This window comes from Emys orbicularis, chromosome 8 (assembly GCF_028017835.1).
Source record: "Emys orbicularis isolate rEmyOrb1 chromosome 8, rEmyOrb1.hap1, whole genome shotgun sequence".
Lineage (NCBI taxonomy): Eukaryota > Metazoa > Chordata > Testudines > Emydidae > Emys > Emys orbicularis.
Window position 1 is genome coordinate 59,819,141 of NC_088690.1, and position 24,041 is coordinate 59,843,181.

Below are 24,041 nucleotides of genomic sequence, written 5' to 3' on the forward strand. Positions count from 1 at the left end.
TCAAAATTAATTTTCTGTCTGTTTAAAATCCTACATGGTTATAAGGTGCCAACACTCTGTTGTATTTTGTTGTTTCACTATAATCATGCTGGAAACATCAGATATTATGAATCTGTTACCAACAAGTATCTTTGCTATTACCATTAAGACATGCTGCATATCCAAAGTATAAACCAATGGTCAGTATTTTACATTTATTCAAATAAACATAATCCTATCTACAAGCAAGTAAGTTATTCTTATGAACCGAATCCTGCATTTGTTTATGAGAGTCCTGATTTAAAACGTATAAGCTATCAGGTCAAATATAGAAAGATTTCTAAAAATCGCCAAGAAAGCACTTTCAAATTCCTCACGAACTCAGTTTCTCTCAATCCTCCAAACAGCCATCTCTTATCATTATATGTGTATCTTTTGAAACATTTCTGCATCTTATTAATCAATCATGTGTCATTTCTCATGTTTGTAGCATATGAACCACAAAGTTGAGTGGTTCCTCTGTCCCAAGGACACACGAGACAAAAGTCCATTTTTCCTGTCTCTATAAGTTCTTATATGGCATCCCTCACTATAGTATCAGTTTATATGCCAAAAATTAAAAACAAAAGAATTTTCTTCCTTCCCACCAGCTAAAATTAATAAACAGTGGTTTGCTTTTTTGTTTGTGTTTTTAGCAAAGGTGACGAGAGGAGCTGTGTTTCTGTGTGAGAAGAACTACTGACAGAGATGGGTTTTGTATTTATTTTTCTAAACTAAGGGAAATCAGACAGACCTAGCCTCACAAGTTCATTTAAGAGGCAACGAATAATAGAACAAAGTTGTGAATTTCAGTTAGTTATTATTCCATACTCACCCTTTACGTAAGAGTTTCTTTCTGCAATCCTTTCACCCATACCAACCACAATAGTCTACATTATGTGTTTATGCTAAAAACAGAAGAGCTGCTTTTTAATTTAAAAACAAACCTGGGTGACTGAAACCATCTCTTACAAAAACAAACAAAATCAGTATATTTTAGAAGACAAGGAAAAGGTGAATTATTCTAGAAGAAAAGACTTTTCACCACATCGTTAAAAAACTGCCTATACTTATTAAATTATCATTCAGGAGAAAATTGTCACAATAATCAAACCCAATGAAATTCTTAACTCCCTGGGAATATTAAGAACACGCATGATGTCTGTGTATAAGCTGTTAACTTTTGTCAACAATACCTCCTCATATTTTGATTTTATTTCCAATCACAACTATAATGTCTGCTAGGGTGTTTACTTCTTGTCATTTTCTTTTCTTTTAGATTTCAGGCATTTTGACACAAACAGAGGGGAACTAGACTAATACAATGGCCAGGGGAGCAAAAAGGGAATGGTGAAGAGGCAGCGGCAGCCTCCCTTATAATCTTTAGTTCAGTGGTTAGGAAACTCACCTGGGATGTGGGAGACCCAATTCAATTCTCCCCCCTCCACCTCCCCCCATCACCTGATGTGGAGTAGGAATTTAAACTTTCATCTCCTACGTTGCAGGAGAATATCCTAGCCACAGAATTACAGGATAGTCCAGTGTGGATTTTTCCTCAATCTCTCCTGTTGAAACTGTTCTATTTTTTTTATAAATAAATAATCCTTGGAGCACAGATTTGAACTTGGGTCTCGCATCCAATCCAATCCAATGGGAGATATCCCATCTCCTAGAACTGGTCATCGAGTCCAGCCCCCTGCCTTCACTAGCAGGACCAAGTACTGATTTTGCCCCAGATCCCCAAATGGCCCCCTCAAGGATTGAACTCACAACCCTGGGTTTAGCAGGCCAATGCTCAAACCACTGTGCTATCCCTCCCACTGCCGCCTACGGGAGTGCCCTAACTACCTGGCTATACAGTCACTCTCACTCTATTTCCCTGGGTCAATCACTATTCATTGTCTCAGAGAGATTAGAGAGGCTATAAAAATAAAAAAAACTCAATAATAATGGGGGATTTCAACTATCCCCATATTGACTGGGTACATGTCACCTCAGGACGGGATGCAGAGATAAAGTTTCTTGACACCTTAAATGACTGCTTCTTGGAGCACCTAGTCCTGGAACCCACAAGAGGAAAGACAATTCTTGATTTAGTCCTAAGTGGAGCCCAGAATCTGGTCCAAGAGGTGACTATTGCTGGACCGCTTGGTAACAGTGATCATAATATAATTAAATTTAACATCCTTGTGGCGGAGAAAACGCCACAGCAGCCCAACATGGTAGCATTTAATTTCAGAAGAGGGAACTACACAAAAATAAGTTAGTTAAACGAAAATTAAAAGGTACAGTGGGAAAAATGAAATCCCTGAAAACTGCATGGAAACTTTTTAAAGACACCATTATAGAGGATCAACTTAAATGTATACCCCAAATTAAAAAAACCTAGTAAGAGAACCAAAAAAGTGCCACCATGGCTAAACAACAAAGTAAAAGGAACAGTCAGAGGCAAAAAGGCATCCTTTAAAAAGTGGACGTTAAATCCTAGTGAGGATAATTAAAAGGAGCATAACTCTGGCAAAAGAAGTGTAAAAATATAATTAAGACTAACAGCTAGCCCAAGACTCAAAAAATAATAGCAAAAACAATTTTAAGTACATCAGACACAGGAAGACTGCTAAACAACTAGTACCGGGCAAACTGGTTGAAACTATAGTAAAGAACAAAATTGTCAGAGACAGAGCGGAACATGATTTGTTGGGGAAGAGTCAACATGGTTTATGTAAAGGGAAATCATGCCTCATTAATCTACTAGAATTCTTTGAGGGGGTCAACAACGGGCAGCCAGTGGATATAGTGTACTTAAGATTTTCAGAAAGCCTTTGACAAGGTCGCTCACCAAAGGCTCTTAAAGCAGGAGTAAGCTGTCATAGTATAAAAGGGAAAGTCCTCTCATGAATCAGTAACTAGTTAAAAAATAGGAAACAAAGGGTAGGAATGAATGGTCAGTTCTCAGAATGCAGAGGGGTAAATAGTGGTGTCCCACAGAGGTCTGTACTTGGACCAGTACTATTCAACATATTTATAAATGATCTGGAAAAAGGGGTAAACAGTGAGGTGGCAAAATTTTCAGAGGATACAAAACTACTCAAGATAGTTAAGTCCCAGGCAGACTGCAAAGAGCTACAAAAGGATCTCTCAAAACTGGGTGACTGGGAAACAAAATGGCAGATGAAGTTCGATGTTGATAAATGCAAAGTAATGCACATTGAAAAACAATCCCAACTATACATATAAAAAGATGGGGTCTAAATTAGCTGTTACTACTTAAGAAAGATCTTGGAGTCATTGTGAATGGTTCTCTGAAAACATCCACTCAATGTGCAGCAGCAGTCAAACAAGCTAATAGAATGTTGGGAATCATTAAGAAAGGGATAGATAAGATGACAGAAAATATTGTATTGCTTCTATATAAATCCATCATATGCCCACATCTTGAATACTGCGTGCAGATGTAGTTGCCCCATCTCAAAAAAGATATACTGGAATTGGAAAAGGCCCAGAAAAGGGCAATAAAAATGATTAGGGGTATGGAATGGCTTCTGTATGAGGAGAGATTAATAAGACTGGGACTTTTCAGCTCGGAAAAAAGAGATGACTAAGGGGAGATATGATAGAGGTCTATAAAATAATGACTGGTGTGGAGAAAGTAAATAAGCAAGTGTTATTTACTCCTTCTCATAACACAAGAACTAGGAGTCACCAAATGAAATTAATAGGCAGCAGGTTTAAAACAAACAAAAGGAAGTATTTCTTCACACAAAGCACAGTCAACCTGTGGAACTCTTTGCCAGAGGATGTTGTGAAGGCCCAGACTATAACATGGTTAAAAAAAAACTAGATAAATTCGTGGAGGATAGTCCATCAATGGCTCTTAGCCAGGATGGGCAGGGATGGTGTCACTAGCCTCTGTTTGCCAGAAGCTGGGAATGGACGACAAGGGATGGATCACTTGATGGTTACCTGTTCTGTTCATTCCCTCTAGGGCACTTGGCATTGGCCACTGCACTAATATTAGGGTTTTTTTGCATTTCACTGCCCAATTCTTAGGGGAAAAATATCAATCTCCATCAGCTCCGCCCAGCAGAGATTGTAAATTGCTTGAGCAGTGGGTATATGCTAAATACCTCCCACCCCAGCCTAGAGGCTTTCCCCTGGAAAGTTTACAATCTCTGTTAGAGTCCCATGAACCTGCAGAGTGGTCCACAACCCGAAGGCATCCCAGTACTGAATTTACAAGTTCCTTGATATGGAACCATTTGGCTTGCAGAGCTTACAATCTCCTTTGCAACTTTATAATAAATATATTTTTACACTGTATTAAACAAAAAACCCTAACACACACAAGCAAAACTGCAGATTTCACACATTTAAAACTAATTAACTATTTCCACCCCCAAACCTGACTTGCTTTTTAAGTCTCAATGATATATAAAAAACAAGCCAAACTGAAGTGTCTCACTTGAGCTGATTAAGTTAGAGGACAACATTTCAGCTCAGAATATGCGGGGAAATGTATTTTATGATGCTTACTTTATGAAAACAACTCAACAAATTTTGCTCAAGCTTCCTGAAAAAAATGACTTTTAAAACCAAGCAAGGAAAGATTCAGCCCAAATGGAATATGAAGTTAAATTAAAAACATGCCTATTAATTTGATTTTGGTACTGCAGACCCAGAGTAAAATTTCTTTCCCAAGTCCTTAGCACTCGCAAATCCATGGAAGATGATTTTGGTGCTTTCTGGCCAACTCCATCTTCTCTAGGTGGCTCAGTTTTTTTGATACTTCAAGCAGAGTTCTGAAATGCTCATCTTGACTTGAATTGTTCAAATGAAACAAGTTTCCCACAATCATTTTTCTTTATCAAGTTACCAGTGTCCTTCAAGAAAAAATTTGTAAGTGCAATACAACTGTAAATTTGCAATATCTCTTTGTTCTGTCCTCCAGGTAGGTCTTTGTGAATAAGTATTTTGACTACAAAAATTAATATGGGAAAATTCATTCTTCTATATTCCAGAAAGAGATTATGTCTAGCAATCTTATACATAAATTAAAGAATGTCTCTATAGCTTAAAATGAAAGAGAGGAAGGACAGATAAAACAGATTCTAGAAAGATTTCAGAAGATCAACCAACCTACAGCAGAGACAGACAAAGAGAAATATATTTGGTTATGCATGCCAGGTAATAGTTCTAGAATGTGTCAGGGAGAAGCATTACTTTCTATATGAGAATGTTGGTTTTCTTGGATCTGGAAAAACTGAAGACTCCTTCAAGAGGAATGCTCATCTTTCAAGGAATTTATGTAATTTGTGAAGTTAACATCTGGAAAAGCAAACAATCTTGTGGTTAAGGCACTGTACTGGGAGTTGGGAAATCTGGGTTCAATTCCCAGCTCTGCCACAGTGTTCTTTATTGGGCAAGGTGTTGCAGTACTTCAGCTCCCCCTCTATGCAGTGATAATAGTACTTTAACTCACATGGGTGTGGAGGGGATAAATTCATTATTATTTTTGAAGTGTTCAAATACTACAATGATTACCACCACACAGTTTTTCCTGTGTGCGCGGGTGGGTGGGGGGAAGAGGGACAAAGAAAAGATTCTCAGACAGGCTACCTAGAAAATTTACAGCCAGTAGGACGAGGACCAACATATTCAGTTTCCTCCTCAAGGACTACAGGGTCCTTCTACAATTTAGAAATTGTTTATTTGGGATTTAGCTGGACTGCTCTCGGGAAAAATGCAAGTAAGAGGGGCCATATCATTCAGTTTAAAAATCTTCCAGAACTCAGGCTCTGTAGGCATATGATCCTCCTCGAGGACAACTGTAGTGGTGTTAGGACTATATGCTTCTGGGTGCAGAGCTGTTAAACTGCAATCAGTTGCAGTTGTAGGTAGTGTTCTTTTCTTCCATGGCAGAGTCATGCCTTGGGTTTAAGGGATCGTGTGTACAGGAACTCTGTCCACTTAATGTTTATCTGTAAAGGTGGCTGAAGACGACTAGATCCTTTTTTACTGTGTGATGAAGGCAGCCCAAAATATCCTACTTGGTCAAATATCTCTATTTCAGACTAGTTCAACTGCTTGCAGGCAAAGCAGATTTATTCCAGAATAGTGAAAAGCAGCATAGCTGCAGATTTTATGTAATTTCTGTCCTTGCTGGTAAACCTCTCAGCTGGTAAACCTCTCAGCTGGTTTTGAAGAGAAATTTGTGTGCTGTCTTTGAGGCAGAGAAGTATCTGAGCTCCACAGACAGGGCAGCCTGCCAGAAAGAACTATAGCATTTCAGTTTCCAATTTGACTTTGCTGCCTGCTATGTGAGGTCATGAAGAAGAACTCAGTTGTTATGAATATGTCTCTGAGATGCAGAAAATGGTTTTAGAATGGATGATGGACTAAAACTGCTGGCTATAATGCAAAATGAAAGTCTAGATTTTGGTTACAGATGAATATTCACAACACTATTTCCTTGGGATGTTGTAAATTCTGAAAGCAGTACTTTGTAATTTGTTTCATAACTATGTTGTTTATCATGAGGAGTATTCATGGCTTCTAACTCGGCTTAACGTTGTCTATCCTAATTGCCAAAATGCTTTTTGTCACGAAAGTAATAGCAAGGCTTCTGTTAAGCATAGCATCATTTATATTTCTATCCTGATGCCCAAAAGTAACACTCTTGGATTAAAAGTTCCTCTCTGGGAATTACACAAAGTAAAACCTATTTCCCCATGCTAATTTTTTTCCCCTACTGTTACTCACCCCTTCTTGTCAACTGTTGGAAATGGGCCATCCTGATTATCACTACAAACGTTTTTTTTTTCTCCTGCTGATAATAGCCCACCTTAATTGATTACTCTCATTATAGTTAGTATAGCAACACCCATTTTTTCATGTCCTCTGTGTATATATATTCTCTATGGTATACAGAATGTACACTGCTAACATGATTTGATCAGGATCCAAAAATCAGCAAGATTAGACTTCCCAGTTGTGGTGGTGAAGACACTTATCAAATTCATCTCTTTGCATCATCTGTACATTGGAGATATTTTCCCCTAAGAGCACAGGAGTATGGTCTCCACCTGGTAGCTGGAGACGTTACTGCCACCTGTTCAGTACTGTAGGTTCAACGCTATTTTCCTATTCCTCTGGGGTTTTAATAAATGTACATCGTATCTTGCCTTTTCTTTCTACAACAAAAGTATTTCATAGTCCACATCCCTCACCTGACTCACTACTTCAAAAATTCCCTGCCACTTTGCAAGTAATTTGTTGCCTATGACTGGCAACTGCAACGGGACTTAGCCTCCTCACTCTCCAAACTTGCTGTAGTAGTCTCTACTACGGGTGTATAGGAAGTATCAAACTGGAAACATGAAAAATCGGGTATTTTATCATACAGCATGTCTTAGTATAGTGATTGGTACTCTCTGCCTACGTCTCCTCTGATAATGTGGACCCGGTTTTATGTTCAGAGGTATTTACTGAGTTCATTTAATTGTTTTCATCAGTTCTGGCACTGATTGAACCAGAGGTGTTATAAATCTCAACAGATCTTCTTGCATACAATATCATTCTGCCCTTTTCTCATTAGCATCAATGTGCCCAGTTGAAAATCTTATAGCTATTGCTTCATCATATAGCCTTCCTGTAATAATATGGGAAGCAGATAGGATAAATGGAAACCCAAATGGAATTGGACAAGTAAAAGTAAAATGAAGTACTAAGAGAGCGAAGGATGGGCTTCCCTACAGGAATAAAAGTAAGGGTTTGTTTTTGAGGGTTTTTTTTGTGTGAATGTATCTGTTTTCCCATCTCAGCAAGAATGAGCAGAATAGGATATCATACAAATAAACTAACACCAGAAGAGAAGTTACAACCAGTTAATGCCTCCACCAGTAAGCAGATATGCCACCTCCTGGTCGCTCAGTTAACAGTGTAGAACTTCAGCTATAGAGTACTTCAAGCCTATTCACACAAACATGAACCCTAAAGTGAAGATTTGTCTCATTAGAAAAAAAATGAATGCATATTCAAACCTTGTTGGCAAAAAAGGAAAGTCATTCGCTGAACTAAACTGGACTACAATTGCAGAACAGTTAACCTCAATTTAGAAACTCTAGCAAAAGCTCCATTTAACAAAATGAACATCTGTCCAGTTTGGGGAATAATTTGAGTAATGGAAAAAGACTGTAATAAGGATTTTTATGCAATGTTAAGATTCTGGCTCAATAGATAATATATTAAAACCTTAATGCAAATTAATGGTTTCTCTTACTAGAGCTGACTTGGTGGCTTTGAAGTGCTGTGAAATATGAAACAGGGCAAATAAGATCTTTGTATCTCGCTCTTTGATGGTAATCAAAATTCTGCAGACGGGCTAAATCGACATACCTCATTGCTGCTCAACATCATCCTCTACTGGCTGAATAGGAGTTAGTCAATGGAGCTCTGTTCAGCCTTGCCAGCTAACCTGAATACATAAGTGTAATGACCATTCATGTTCCAGACCCAGATTCCAAAACCAAACCATTATTTCCTTCATATAGAGGTACCATAGGTTAGGGAAGGCACTATGGTATTGTATGTAGCTGGGCTTGGAATGCCAAACAGCAGAGTATATAGGATTGAGAAAAATACAATACTGAGGGACATGTTTTTTTAAAAATATCTTGCTGAGAGGTTTTTTTTTTTTAATTTAAAGAGATTTTTCTAAGGCACTCATCAGCCTAGTATCTGAATGCCTCACAAACAAATTAATTTATCTTCATAACATACCTGTGAAATGAAGGGTAAATTAATTCCCTGTAGTTCAGTTTCTGTAAAGATATCTCTTGTGCAGAATTTTCAACTCCTGGGTCTTAGCTCAAGGGTAATAGTTCTCCCTGAGCCATTAAGATTTAATGATCCATCACATTCCACCTACTGCTAAATACAGATATTTCCCCCTCCAAATGTTCTAGTTATTTTGATTGCGCAGGAAGTGATGCTTCCATGATGACAGTCCATGCCAAATCATCAACACAATCAAAAATACCACCAAGAAAAAATGAAAGCTAGGTGCAAGAATGAAGATAATTCTAAAAGAATCGCCAAATACTATGGGGAACTAGGGAGGCCAGTGAGATTCCAGGAATATAATAAAATATTGAGAAGCATAATAAGTAATTTACCTTTTTCTAAAGATATTATCTGTGAACAATTCTTACTCCTGAAGAGTAAAAAAAGTCAATAAACCTGCACCTGCAACAATCAAGACCAATGTGTTGAAAGGTTTTTTTTTTCTTTTCTAATTCATAAATACAAAAGAGGAGCAAGGTTCCTCTTAAACATCCAACAGTGCACAAAACAGTCAAGTCTACAAGAGACAACAATTAACAAATAAACTTCCAGTAAAGTAAATAAAACATCCAAGTGAAAAAAAAGGGACATCTGGAAAAATGAAGTGGATGGGAAAGTTTGGTCTCTCCTCACCTTGGAAACAAGCTCTGGACTAGAGAGCCACATACAGGATTCCCTCTTGAGGCTAAATTCAAACAATAATGTTTTGCATATGTGTATTATACAGATATCTCCAATGGAAACATTGGAAGAGACATTAGTGGCAACCTTACCCAAGATAAATGAACCTTGATATAGCCTTCCATCTGCCAGTCAGCCAGGCCAAAGCAATAAGAGATACCAGATTCATTTAGATACAGTCCTTTTGGTCACAGTATTGCCCAGCAAATTGGTGTAAAAATACCCCCAAAGTTGAGTTACTCCTGGGGGAATTCTGTGCATCTGCGGACATACAGAATTCATCTCTCTCGCATCATTTTGTATTTTCCCCACATAAAAAACATTTTGCCTAAGAAGTGCTGGCTGGTCTAGCGCCACAGCGGCCTCTGGTGGGCAAAACACAGAACTGCAGCACTTCTTAGCAAAATGTATTTTATGCAGGAAAATACAAAATTCTATGTCCACTGCCGCAGAATTCCCCCAGGAGTAGAGTTCATCACAGCACCCTACCTGCAGAGCCAGGTTAGGACAGAGTGGGGCACACAGGGCTGCTGGTGGGGGGGGGGGGGTCACAGACTGGGATTCAGAATGGCTAATGGGGGGGACAGATTGGAGCATGGGCTCAGGAGCTAGTGGGGTGATAGTGTTGAGCCTGGGGATGGGGATTGCAGAGACCCAAGGAGAATGAGGGGTGTGTGGAGAGGGGCAGACATGCCTGACAATGGGAGAGGCTTGGGGTCAGCCAGGGTCTGCATGGGGTAGGCTTCCCAACACCCTAACAATTCCCCCCCCAACCCACCATCCCCAAAAGAGAAACCTCCCACCCACACCCAACACCCTCCAGGTTTACTCTCAGGCTCCTTCCCTCTTCCTCAGCTCTTCCATTACCCTTGACTCCCCCAAGCCTTTGCACTGCTTCTGACAAGTGCAAGAAATACAGTTCTGTATTGTAATTTAAATGAATGACACAAAGTTCTGTATTAATATGCCTCGTAAGGAATCTATTTGTCAAAAAAAATTACCAGAATCTTTTTTTTTGGCTGTATTGTAACAGACATACTTGGTGACAGATATTTTGAAATAAATTACCAAAATAATTGTAACAGGCATGTTTATATTGTGTTATATTGACAAAATATGCAGAATTTTGCAGAATTTTCAAATATTGTGTGCAGAATTTTTTATTTTTTGGCGCAGTAGTCTCCCAGGAGTATAGGGTGGACTTTTTAAATGGGCTTTACAGACCATTCCAGATAAAATACCCATGATCTTAACATTCAGCATATGGCAAAGGACCTCACCAGGACAGGGATGTGGGCATGGGAACAATGCTAACAAAAGAATAGGCTTTGAGTTGAACAAGAAGGTGAGGCTTCAGAGTGTTCCTAACCCTCATTCACCCTGCAACGGAGGTCACTGTCCATGTAAGAAATTTAAGATTACGTGGGTTCAACAGAAGTTTTTGTCAGCTTTGATGAAAGCCCCCCCTATTACGGAGGAAACTTTTTAACTGATGGTAACTGAGTGGTTAAAAATATAAAGCTGTGTGAATGTAATTGCAGAGACAAGTCAAACTGACTAATTCATGGCAAGTCAAAATACCTGGCACATGTTCCTTGATGGAATTAATCTTAATGATAATCAAGCAGTTTTTGTATGATGCAGGTAAAGGGGTCCTTGTTGGTTTATTTGCCCCACACCACAAACTTGTTATTCTCAGCATACTTCTCAGTTTACTTCCAAGATATCCAACACCAGAGTACCTGCTTAGAGTCACCCGGGCTGCAGAACTCTGCTTCTCTATCAGAAACCAGGATGTTAGGCTTGTGGGTATGGATGAAGGCCAGATGCATGCCTGGTTTTGTGTGACGTTCCAGATTCTCATCATAATGGGACTGGCTTAGCCCATACGCAAACAGAAATAGAGGTTTACTCACCTGTACCTACAGTTTGAGATGGACTCTACACATTCAAACCCCACGGAACACTTCATAGAAGTGTCATTGGAGTACTCTCACATGCCTTCCTGCTCCTCCTCATTATTCCCAAATGTTCTGAGGGTAAGGCTATAAAAGGGAGTGTGGCAATAAGTTCCTTCCACAATTTCCTCAGGTCTGCAACTGTGAGGACTCTGATGACGAGGGGAATGTAAGAGTGAGTGAGTGCTGCTTCTCCAAGTGACCTCTACACATTCCTACTCTAGAGATAGTCTGATAGAATTCTGTGTCACAGTACTGGTTAATTCAACTGTGACTGAAAAACTGCTCTACCAAATTGTGCATTGGACATGGATGTTAAAATTAAAGAAATAATATTTAGTGATTGTGTGTATACAGCTCCAAGTTGCAATTCAGCAGATTTCAATAATAGAGACATTTAAAGCATAACAAAGAGGCTGACTTAATCCTAGTGGAGCATTTCTTAACCCTCATGGGAAGAGGAACAGTCTAGCTTGTATTCTCTTCAATACATAACCCTAACCCATCTGGAGAAGCATTGGGAAGAAATAGCCTGACCCTTACAATTCTCTAAAGGATATGAAGAGATATGGGGATTTTCTGCAGCCTTTGGTACTTTTTAAATAATAAGATAATGCTCTTTTAGAGTAATGTGTAGAGTCTATTTATCCAAGTGCATATGAAAGCTGGGAAAGAATACTGGTAGAGCAAATGATAGTTTGAGGGAAGTTAGTTACCGCTTTGGGCAGGAATATAGGATGTGACGAAGGATCATTTTGTGTTTGTGGAAAACTGTAAATGGTGAATCCACCTTCAAAGCCTGCAGTTCCCTTACTCTTCTGGGAAAATGTATTGCTATGATGAACACTGTTTAATAGATTAAGAGGGAGCACTCACTCATAGGTTCAAAGGTTGGTTTTATGAATTGAGTGAGGACTATCAGGGGTTCTCACAACAAATTTTTTGGTGGCCTCAGAGTGTGGCCACCAACTCTTGCAGGTGGCTGCTCTGACTATTTTTCCTAAAATATTTTAACAACTTTAAGAAAAACAAATATGCACATATACATATCCAAATCATTGTAATTTATTTATGTAGGTTTTTTTTTTTTGCAGACAATAATAAAAATGTACTGCTGTCTCTATTCTTTACTGGACTTAAATAGAATAGAAACACAAATAAGGTGCTTTGCACATTCTTGTCTTTTTTTTATTGTTTCTTTTGCTTTTTTGGTTGTTTTGTTTCTTAAGACTTGCTAGCTTACTAAATCTGCTGTGAAATATGATATTAACAAACATACAAATATCAGTTTTCACAGCAGACTTACTTAGCCCTGACAAGACCAGGGACAAATTAAGCCCTGGATGGAGAGATAAGTACGGAGGGAGTGCGGGCCAGGGATGATGGGGCACTGGGGGAGGCAGTGGGAGCCAAGGGTGATGGGGGGAGAGCTCAGGGCAAAAGCCCACCACCGCGCAGCCGGAGAACAGAGCCAGAAGCCCCATGGCTGGAGCCTGCCACCCACCGTCCCAGGGCTGGAGCCTGACTTCACCACCCCCAGGAAGCTGGAGAACTGACTGGCTGCCTGCTCCTCCAGCTGGTCTCTCTCCAGAGGGGAAACGCTATCCCACACCAATACCAAGATTTCAAAGAGGGTTTGGAGGTATCGTGCACAGTTTCTCAGTGCATAAGATGATATCCACAGGAAATCTGACATCCTTGAGTATCCTATTAAGCTACAAGACAGAAAACACAATAAAAAAATTGCCATTCCTCCTGGACATAGTTCTACTATGGTTTGAAGCCACTAAAGTTAATACTTCCTTCTTCAAAAACATATCTGAAAGACAGGTACGAAGCATTAAAAAGCCCGTCAGACAGTCAGTGAGACTGATAAAAGATCCTCCCAATGCTGAGAACACCAAGTAGCCTCAATATGTTAAGAAACCTGAAATCCCCAAAACCAATATGCTGGACCACCCCAAGTCAGACATTGGAGAAAAATACTGTGCTTCACTACCAGGACAGACACTGAAGTCTCAGCAACAAAATCAAACCAAAACACATCTAAATAGGGTCTGGCATATCAAAGCAGAAACTGACATGTCAGGGTAGGAACCAGAATACTGTGAAAAAGCACCAAAACCTCCTCCCTCAAAAAGAAGTACTGAAGCACTGCAGAGTATGTGGGAGCATTCAAGGCAATGTTCTCAAAAGGAATTTAGGCATTTCTACTAGACAGACAGACCTCAGTTCCTTAGCATAAGACTGGAAAAGTACGGATAAGTGCTATAAGGATACATGAGCATCTCCAGAAGAGCTGAAGTAATGCAGATGCACAGTCTAACAAGGAGTTCCTGCATCAATTATAGATCAAGAAGGAACTAACTGAAGCATTCGGAGAAAAGGCTATTATAAAGAGGACATCCAGCTTACACTCTACACCAGTGGTTTTCAAACTGCAGGTTGCCACCCAGTACTGGGTGGCGGAATCTAAGGCACTGGGTCACGGTGGATCTGGTCAGCACTGCCGACTGGGCCATTAAAAGTCCCGTCAGCGATGCTGCCCAGCTAAGGTAGGCTAGTCCCTACTTGTTCTGACCCCGCGCTGCGCCCCGGAAGTGGCCAGCAGCAGGTCCAGCTCCTAGGCACGGAGGCCACGGGGCTCCACACTCCCCTTGGCCATGAACCGGCCAATGGGAGCTGGGGGGGGGAGGGGAGCCTGCCTGCAGGCGAGAGCTGCGCGGAGCCGCTTGTGCACCTCCGCCTAGAAACCGGACCTGCCCCTGGCTGCTACCGGGGCGCAGCGGAGTCCGCAGTGCCAGGACAGGCAGGAAGCCTGCCTTAGCACCCCCAACTGCACCGCTGACCAAGAGTTGCCCGAGGTAAACCAGTGCCCCAATCCACTACCCCAGCCACCCCCCCAAAAAACTCAGAGCCCCTTCCTACACCTCAAACCCCTCATCCCCGGCTCCCTCCCAGAGCCTGCACCCCCAGCCCAGAGCCCTGACCCCCTCCCACACTCCAACCCCCTGCCACAGATCTGAAACCCCCCCCAGCCCCTCATCCCCAGCCCCACCCCTGCATCCCAACCTTCCACCCCAGCCCGAGGCCCTCCCACACCCCAAACCCCCCATCCCCAGCTCCATTGGGTTGCGGGCATCAACAATTTTCTTCAACTAGATCGCCAGAAAAAAAGTTTGAAAACCACTGCTCTACACCACTACTGCTGCCCTTAAAGGTTATCAATCCTCATGACCTAAGGGAATTCTACCAGTTTCACACTGAGGAGCTAAAACCTGGAGCTAATCTTGCTCAAATGATATTATAATTCAAGTATTATAAACCATATTTTACAGATGAGGAACTGAGGCAAAGTAAAAGTGACTTGCCCAAGGGCAACAAAAATGATTAGGACTATGGAACAGCTTCCATATGAGAAGAGATTAAAAAGACTGGGACTGTTCAATTTAGAAAAGATGACTAAAGGCAGTTCTACACTACCACTTAAACCAATCTAAGTTGCATCACTCAGGGGTGTGAAAAGGACACCCAGCTGTGCGATGCAACCTAAGCGCTCTCCACTCTGGCACTACATCAGCAGGAGACACTCTCCCATCAGCACAGAGCATCTTCACCAGACATGCTACAGTGGCGCAGCTGCACCGATGTAGTGCTTCTAGTGTAGACCTGCCCTAAGGGAGGATATGACAAGAGGTCTATTAAACATGAATGCGATAGAGAAAGTTAATAGGGAATGTTATTTACACCTTCACATAACACAAGAACTAGGGGTCACCTGATGAAATTAATAGACAGCAAGTTTAAAATAAACAAAAGGAAGTACTTCTTCACATAACGCAGTCAACTTGTGCAACTCATTGCCATAGGATGATGTTAAGGCCAAAAATGTAACAGGATTAAAAACAAGAACTAGATAAGTTCATGGAGGATAGGTCCATCAATGACTATTAGCCAAGATGGTCAGAGAGACAACCCCATGCCCCAGGTGTCCTACACCTCCAATTGCCAGAAGGTGGGACTGGACCACTCAACATTGCCCCTTTTCTGTTCATTCTCTCCGAAGCAGCTGGCATTGGCCACCGTCAGAAGATAGGAAACTGGTCTATATGGACCATTGGTCGGACCCAGTATGGCCATTCTTATGTTCTTAACACAACACAGATCTCGAGTCCAATGTTGTAAATCATAAAACCACCTTTCTGTAACATACCAGGGTACAATCCAGACTAATGAGCAGCTGTCACCCCTGCCCTGCAACTTTGGGTGCTTTACAATGCCTTGCTGAAGGAATTTCTACTTGGGCTGTTCACAAACAACTTTCCAGCATGCAAGCCACAACTTGAGTGTTTGTGTGTAACTGCAGCCTGCCAGCCATAGCTGGATTACTCTCAGGCTCTTATCAGTCTTGGTTATACTGCAGGGTGACCCGAACACACTCCCAGTCTTAGATTTCCCCCCAGAAATGTATGTCCTCTACTGTCCAGCCCAGGGCCTGGAGGAAGTCAGCACCTGTGACCGAAGGAACCACAGAGGGCCTCTTTTTGAAGCCCTGTGGGTGGGAGGTGGGGAGAAATAGGGTTGTTAAGAGGGGAAAAGAAACAGCACCAAAAGTATAAGTATTCCCACAAAAAGATAACTCGTTGATTGCTTACGGCGTACTCTTCTGGTGTAACCTTGAGAACGTCGAATACCACTGCATCAAAGCTTTTCTTCAGTTCAGCAGAACCTTTGTCACTTAAGGATTCAGAGCTGCTACTCTTCTGTCAAAATAAAAAAAAAAAAGAACATAGATACAGTTCTCTTTTCAAAACAAGAAGAAAATGTTTATTTTCAAGTGTCTCTTTGTTGCAAGAAACATTTCTATACTGCAAATTACCCTTGTGTGTGTAGCATATTAGGACATGTAGCATATTAGGGCCTGACCAAAACCCCATTGAAACCAGAGAACCTCAGTTGACTTCAGTGGGCTCTAGATGATGCTCATAATGCAAACATTTACACAGAGAGAATTGGCATTTAAACTTGCTTACTCAAGGCAAAAAATGATTTCTACTAGTCTTAGATTTAAAAAAAAATCACTGCACAGGGCGAATAGATACAAAGACTGGTCAAGAAAGAGCTAACATTGAAATAAAATGGTAGTTGCAGGTAAGTACTAAGATGATATAATGTCAGCTATCCTACCTCCTTTCTTAAGCACTAAAATCACTGCAATTACAAAATAAATTTGATTTTTGTTTAGACCATTTGTAGTGATTGGGTTAGCAGACAACATGAAAGTAATAATTAATAAGACTGCAAATCAGTTTCTCTCTTAAATTTGAAAGGATACCAGAACTCCAAAAATTACTTACAATCAAGATTCTGGATATCAGATATGCAAACTATCCTAGTGGATGGAAACTGAAATGTTGCTCTCCTTCCCCTTCCCCAGCCCTCCCATTCCTTTATCTTTCTGGTTTTCTGCCTTTTTCTCCCATTCTCTCCTGATTTTTTTTTTTTTTTTTTTTTTTTTTTTTAAGGGGGGAAATGTCAGTAAAATATAAAAAAAGATACAGACTGTATACAAGTGTCCTTGCTAAATGCAACTATATTTCATAAGATATATATGATATTTTACACAATAATCTTGGACACAATATGTCTGCATTGTACATACAGCAAATTGTGGGATCTGAGGGGGAAGCTGGGTTCTTCCCTTCTCAGGAGTTACCACCAATAATGGTTCTGGCAGCCAAACTTCACTGTTTTCAAATTATACTTTTAGTAACCAATCCAGCAATAACTGTCCCAGCAGCTGCATAAGCACTAGTGCAAACTACATTTGGATGTTCTCAACATCTTTCCATGAAAACCAGAGCAAGCAGAATTTGTTTCTGTTATAATCAGTTATATAACCCAACTTCTAATTTTCCACATATAGCTAGGTACTGGGATATCTGGAAATGGAGTGAACTAACCCAGCTGAAATTTTAAATAATAGAGTGCTCTCCATTTTTTAAACTTATTTTAATGAGCTGTTGGAGCAGAAAAGCACAATTATGGCTGTTACAGTAACTACTACATTACTGTAACGGTATAATCTCTTTTCAACATATGCATCAGGAAAACCACACAGATTTGCATCTTCAGCAACCTGCATGATGTGCTTCAACAACATTTAATGTTAAAAGTTAATATTAAAGAACAAAAAGATTGTTTTTTCCAATTGTCTACAAATAGAAACTGGCTTCCAATCACCAACATTAGGTTCCTGTAATACTGCTTTGTAACGTGTGAACCCTCAGATTACTGTGCTGAGTAAAATGACAGCAACTCTCTCTTCTTAAAAGCCCTTTTTATTGGTTTACCAGCACACAGAAACAAATAATTGCTTCACTGAAGTAGCCTGGAGTGATCAGCCACTTTTGATACAACTCAAATTATTCAGAAGAAAAAAAAGTAACTGAATAAGCAAAATAGCAGCTCCAAAAGATCACACCGATACAGACTGCCACTGTACTTAAAACTTAAAGACGCTTGTGTAATTAAACCCAATGGTATCTCAGCCTAACAGAAAGGCAGCCATGTTATCAATAATCAGGCTTTATGGCAGCATTCTCTAAAGGGTTATTTTATTCCGAAATATATGACTAAGATATGACTAAACCTGAACTATTGGCCTGCAACTAAACAAATCTCAAAATTGAGACTGACTTGGTATCCAGTTTCCAAATACATCACAGCACATTTAGACTGCTTTCTAAGAGCGCAATATCTCAATTGTTGGAGATATTTGACCTGATCTTTACTGTCTTGCACCTTGTGTAGTCATTTACTTAGTCATAAAAGAAATCCAAACATGTTAAGATAGGAAATGTGGTAGGGCAACCAAGCAACCTTAAATCTGCCCAGTAACACTACTTAAAAAATATTATTGGGATTAAACCTTGGTGTTTGTGGTCTTAGATTAAACAAATTTTTTAACATTAGATTTTTTTTTTCCTACCACCTGACGCCATATTTTAAATTTTTACACTGAATCTTAACTCTGAATTTCCTGGATTTATAACATTTAGCTTGAGAATAATTACAACATCCCTGTCAATTTATCCTAAATACTGATTTGTAATCTCAATTTTAACTCCATTTTAATATAGTTTGTCTTGAAATCTTCTTGGGCTGTTGATTTTTAAAAAATCATAACATTAAACAAAAGTCTCAAAGAACTTTTATTTGATATTTCTAATGATTTGAAAATATGAAAAATCATCCTTTTAACTTCTATGGATAGATTCACTGGTACACTCTAGCTGTATTATGCCACTCTGGAGAAGTGCAAAGCAGCCAGGACATATTGGCTAGTTTAGCTAGGTTTACAGCTACTCTTTTTTGCCAGTGCAGCAGAAAACAACCCGAGTGTACCCCTCATTTTTACCCTCCTCCCTATCTTCTAAATTGCTCCTTCCAGCCCCCTGCACACACGTGGTTCCTTCTCTCTGTTGAGTAGATTTGGTGCAACAGGTGGCTTTTGAGAAGAAATATTTAGGATTAATGATCATTTTTGCCACTGTTTTTCATAATTAAGTTTATCTGTCAGAGGCTGGTGCATAAAATCTCCTTCAACAGAAACTCACAAAAAAAATTGCCCTTTGTAAAATAGCCACTATCTTACATTTGCAATGAGAGTGAAGCCAACCAAGCTTCCTCAGGGAAGATGATGGAGCTTTTTGCGGTCAGGGGGCAGATACTCATGACTTTACTCTACACTAGATACTTCCCTCCCAACACCCATTGCTGGGTGGATGCCATTATACAGGTATAGAAATGTTCATACTGGTATAGCTTATTCCAGTTCAGGAAGCAAAATAAACTATACCAGTATAAGTGCACCCATGCTAGGATTTGTACCAGTATAACTATATTAGTAAAAATCAACTCCTAACCAACACAGGTTTACAGATAACTTCTAGTGTACACCAGGCCTTAGTACCACTGTTCAGTGAACAGATACCTTTCTCAAAATGACCACTGAGGTCAGCTAAGGCTTCAGTCCAATACAGAAGACAGGGAGATGGCAGCCACTTTGAAAAGGGCAGTTTTTTGTGGAATTCTCTACAAAAGAAATTTGTTCTTCATCTCTACTGAAGAAGAAACTTTCAATTATGATTAACACAGTGGAAAAAAAAGCCCATGAATACCAAAAACAATCTACAAATAATGTGGCTTATGCACAAGATTTCAGTAAATTTTAACTATGACACATTTGAAGAACCTATTATTCCATTACTGAGATCATGAAAGAACAAAAGATCGGCCAATGGGTGCTAAGTATTTCAAAGATCGTAATTTAATTTTTACATAATACTAATTTTACCTCAAACTAATGCATTTGCTTGTAAAATTCTCAGAAAAGTCATTCTATACTCCCGGGGTAGTCAATTGGCATACTTCGGGCCAAATTCAAACTAGAAGACGTTTTTGAACAGACCCTGAAATTGTTTTATTTACTCATCATTATTGTTGGGGGTTACATAAGTGATCTCTCTCCTGCCATCCATCTCCATCCTCTGACAAACAGAGGCTAGGGACACCATTCCTTACCCATCCTGGCTAATAGCCATTAATGGACTTAACCACCATGAATTTATCCAGTTCTCTTTTAAACACTGTTATAGTCCTAGCCTTCACAACCTCCTCAGGTAAGGAGTTCCACAAGTTGACTGTGCGTTGCATGAAGAACTTCCTTGTATTTGTTTTAAACCTGCTGCCTATTAATTTCATTTGGTGACCCCTAGTTCTTGTATTATGGGAATAAGTAAATAACTTTTCCTTATCCACTTTCTCCACATCACTCATGATTTTACATACCTCTATCATATCCCCCCTTAGTCTCCTCTTTTCCAAGCTGAAGAGTCCTAGCCTCTAATCTCTCCTCATATGGGACCCGTTCCAAACCCCTAATCATTTTAGTTGCCCTTTTCTGAACCTTTTCTAGTGCCAGTATATCTTTTTTGAGATGAGGAGACCACATCTGTACGCAGTATTCGAGATGTGGGCGTACCATCGATTTATATAAGGGCAATAATATATTCTCAGTCTTATTCTCTATCCCCTTTTTAATGATTCCTAACATCCCATTTGCTTTTTTGACCGCCTCTGCACACTGCGCGAACATCTTCAGAGAACTATCCACGATGACTCCAAGATCTTTTTCCTGACTTGCTGTAGCTAAATTAGCCCCCATCATATTGTATGTATAGTTGGGGTTATTTTTTCCAATGTGCATTACTTTACATTTATCCACATTAAATTTCATTTGACATTTTGTTGCCCAATCACTTAGTTTTGTGAGATCTTTTTGAAGTTCGTCACAGTCTGCTTTGGTCTTAACTATCTTTAGCAGTTTAGTATCATCTGCAAACTTTGCCACCTCACTGTTTACCCCTTTCTCCAGATCATTTATGAATAAGTTGAATAGGATCGGTCCGAGGACTGACCCTTGGGGAACACCACTAGTTAACCCTCTCCATTCTGAGAATTTACCATTAATTCCTACCCTCTGTTCCCTGTCTTTTAACCAGTTCTCAATCCATGAAAGGACCTTCCCTTTTATCCCATGACAGCTTAATTTACGTAAGAGCCTTTGGTGAGGGACCTTGTCAAGGCTTTCTGGAAATCTAAGTACACCATGTCCACTGGATCCCCCTTGTCCACGTTTGTTGACCCCTTCAAAGAACTCTAATAGATTAGTAAGACACGATTTCCCTTTACAGAAGCCACGTTGACTATTGCTCAACAGTTTATGTTTTTCTATGTGTCTGACAATTTTATTCTTAACTATTGTTTCGACTAATTTGTACCAATGTTAGACTTACCGGTCTGTAATTGCCGGGATCACCTCTAGAGCCCTTTTTAAATATTGGTGTTACATTAGCTAACTTCCAGTCATTGGGTACAGAAGCCGATTTAAAGGACAGTTTACAAACCTTAGTTAATAGTTCCGCAACTTCACATTTGAGTTCTTTCAGAACTCTTGGATGAATGCCATCTGGTCCTGGTGACTTGTTAATGTTAAGTTTATCAATTAATTCCAAAACCTCCTCTAGTGACACTTCAATCTGTGACAGTTCCTCAGATTTGTCACCTACAAAAGCCGGCTCAGGTTTGGGAATCTCCCTAACATCCTCAGCCGTGAAGACTGAAGCAAAGAATCCATTTAGTTTCTCCGCAATGACTTTATCGTCTTTAAGCGCTCCTTTTGTATCTCGATCATCAAGGGGCCCCACTGGTTGTTTAGCAGGCTTCCTGCTTCTGATGTACTTAAACATTTTGTTATTACCTTTGGAGATTTTGGCTAGCCGTTCTTCAAACTCCTCTTTGGCTTCAAACTCCTCTTATTACATTCTTGCACTTAATTTGGCAGTGTTTATGCTCCTTTCTATTTGCCTCACTAGGATTTGACTTCCACTTTTTAAAGGAAGTCTTTTTATCTCTCACTGCTTCTTTTACATGGCTGTTAAGCCATGGTGGCTCTTTTTTAGTTCTTTTACTGTGTTTCTTAATTTGGGGTATACATTGAAGTTGGGCCTCTATTATGGTGTCTTTAAAAAGTGCCCATGCAGCTTGCAGGGATTTCACTTTAGTCACTGTACTTTTTAACTTCTGTTTAACTAACCCCTCATTTTTGCATAGTTCCCCCTTTTGAAATTAAATGCCACAGTGTTGAGCTGTTGAGAAGTTCTTCCCACCACAGGGATGTTGAATGCTATTGTATTATGGTCACTATTTCCAAGCGGTCCTGTTATAGTTACCTCTTGGACCAGCTCCTGCGCTCCACTCAGGATTAAATCTAGAGTTGCCTCTCCCCTTGTGGGTTCCCGTACCAGCTGCTCCATGAAGCAGTCATTTAAAGTATCGAGACATTTTATCTCTGCATTTCGTCTTGAAGTGAAATGTTCCCAGTCAATATGGGGATAATTGAAATCCCCCACTATTATTGAGTTCTTAATTTTGATAGCTTCTCTAATTTCCCTTAGCATTTCATCATCACTATCACTGTCCTGGTCAGGTGGTCTATAATAGATCCCTAATGTTATATTCTTATTAGAGCATGAAATTTCTATCCATAGAGATTCTATGGAACATGTGGATTCACTTAAGATTTTTACTTCATTTGATTCTACATTTTCTTTCACATATAGTGCCACTCCCGCCCGCCCCCCCCCGCACAACCTGTTCTGTCCTTCTGATACATTTTGTACCCCGGAATGATTGTGTCCCATTGATTGCTCTCAGTCCACCAGGTTTCTGTGATGACTATTATAACAATATCCTCCTTTATCACAATGCACTCTAGTTCACCCATCTTATTATTTAGACTTCTAGCATTTGTGTACAAGCACTTTAAAAACGTGTCACTGTTTATTTGTCTGCCCTTTTCAGATGTGTCAGATTCTTTTTTATGTGAATGTTTATCATCTGATCTGGCCCCTACTTTATCCTCTTCCATCCTCTGCTCCTGACTGTAACCTGGAGATTCTCTATCATTAGACTCTCCCCTAAGAGAAGTCTCTGTCCGATCCACATGCTCCTCTGCAGCAGTCGGCTTTTCCCCATCTCCTAGTTTAAAAACTGCTCTACAACCTTTTTAATGTTTAGTGCCAGCAGTTTGGTTCCACTTTGGTTTAGGTGGAGCCCATCTCTCCTGTATAGGCTCCCCCCATCCGAAAAGTTTCCCCAGTTCCTAATGAATGTAAACCCCTCCTCTCTACACCATCGTCTCATTGAGACTCTGAAGCTCTGCCTGCCTACCTGGCCCTGCGCGTGGAACTGGGAGCATTTCTAAGAATGCCACCATAGAGGTCCTGGATTTCAGTCTCTTCCCTAGCAGCCTAAATTTGGCCTCCAGGACATCTCTCCTACCCTTCCCTATGTCATTGGTACCTACATGTACCACGACCACCGGCTCCTCCCCAGTACTACACATAAGTCTGTCTAGATGCCTCGAGAGATCCGCAACCTTCGCACCAGGCAGGCAAGTCACCATACGGTTCTCCCAGTCATCACAAACCCAGCTATCTACGTTTCTAATGATCCAATCTCCCATTACTAACACCTGCCTTTTCCTAGCAATTGGAGTTCCCTCCAGTTTTTTATTATTTTCTTCTCTGCAGTCTGGACCTTGACTATACCTTGTCCAAGAAATTTGGACCTTGACAAAAAACAAATTGACTACCCCCTGCTATACTCAAACACTAATTTTGGGGAGGATACAATGTATTTTTCATACACAACTATGAGGATGAATCCCTGCTTTATGTGTAAAACTCAGCTCAGCCTTAACTACTGGAGGCACAACTGGCATCCCATAGTTATTTGGCAACATCCAAGTGTGCTAGGCATTTCACAGAAGAAACAGTAACGTGGGCACTCTGACAACACTGCAGCCTAAATTTAAATGTGACATAAGAAGCGTGACAAACTGAAGGGGAGTCATTGGGTGAAGCACAATCTGTAACCCACTAACACCCAGCTGCTTTTCGCCCCACTCCTCCTTTC

General features: G+C 40.2%; 1 protein-coding gene across 1 annotated transcript in view; it reads right to left on the bottom strand.

Annotated features, from left to right (window-relative positions):
* RALGPS2 (Ral GEF with PH domain and SH3 binding motif 2) overlaps positions 1-24,041 on the bottom strand; it is a 260,231-nt gene that overhangs the window by 231,251 nt on the left and 4,939 nt on the right. The window contains exon 3 of the mRNA XM_065408804.1: positions 16,154-16,261. Within this exon, the coding sequence (XP_065264876.1) occupies positions 16,154-16,261 (108 nt within the window). The remainder of the gene's footprint in view (positions 1-16,153; positions 16,262-24,041) is intronic.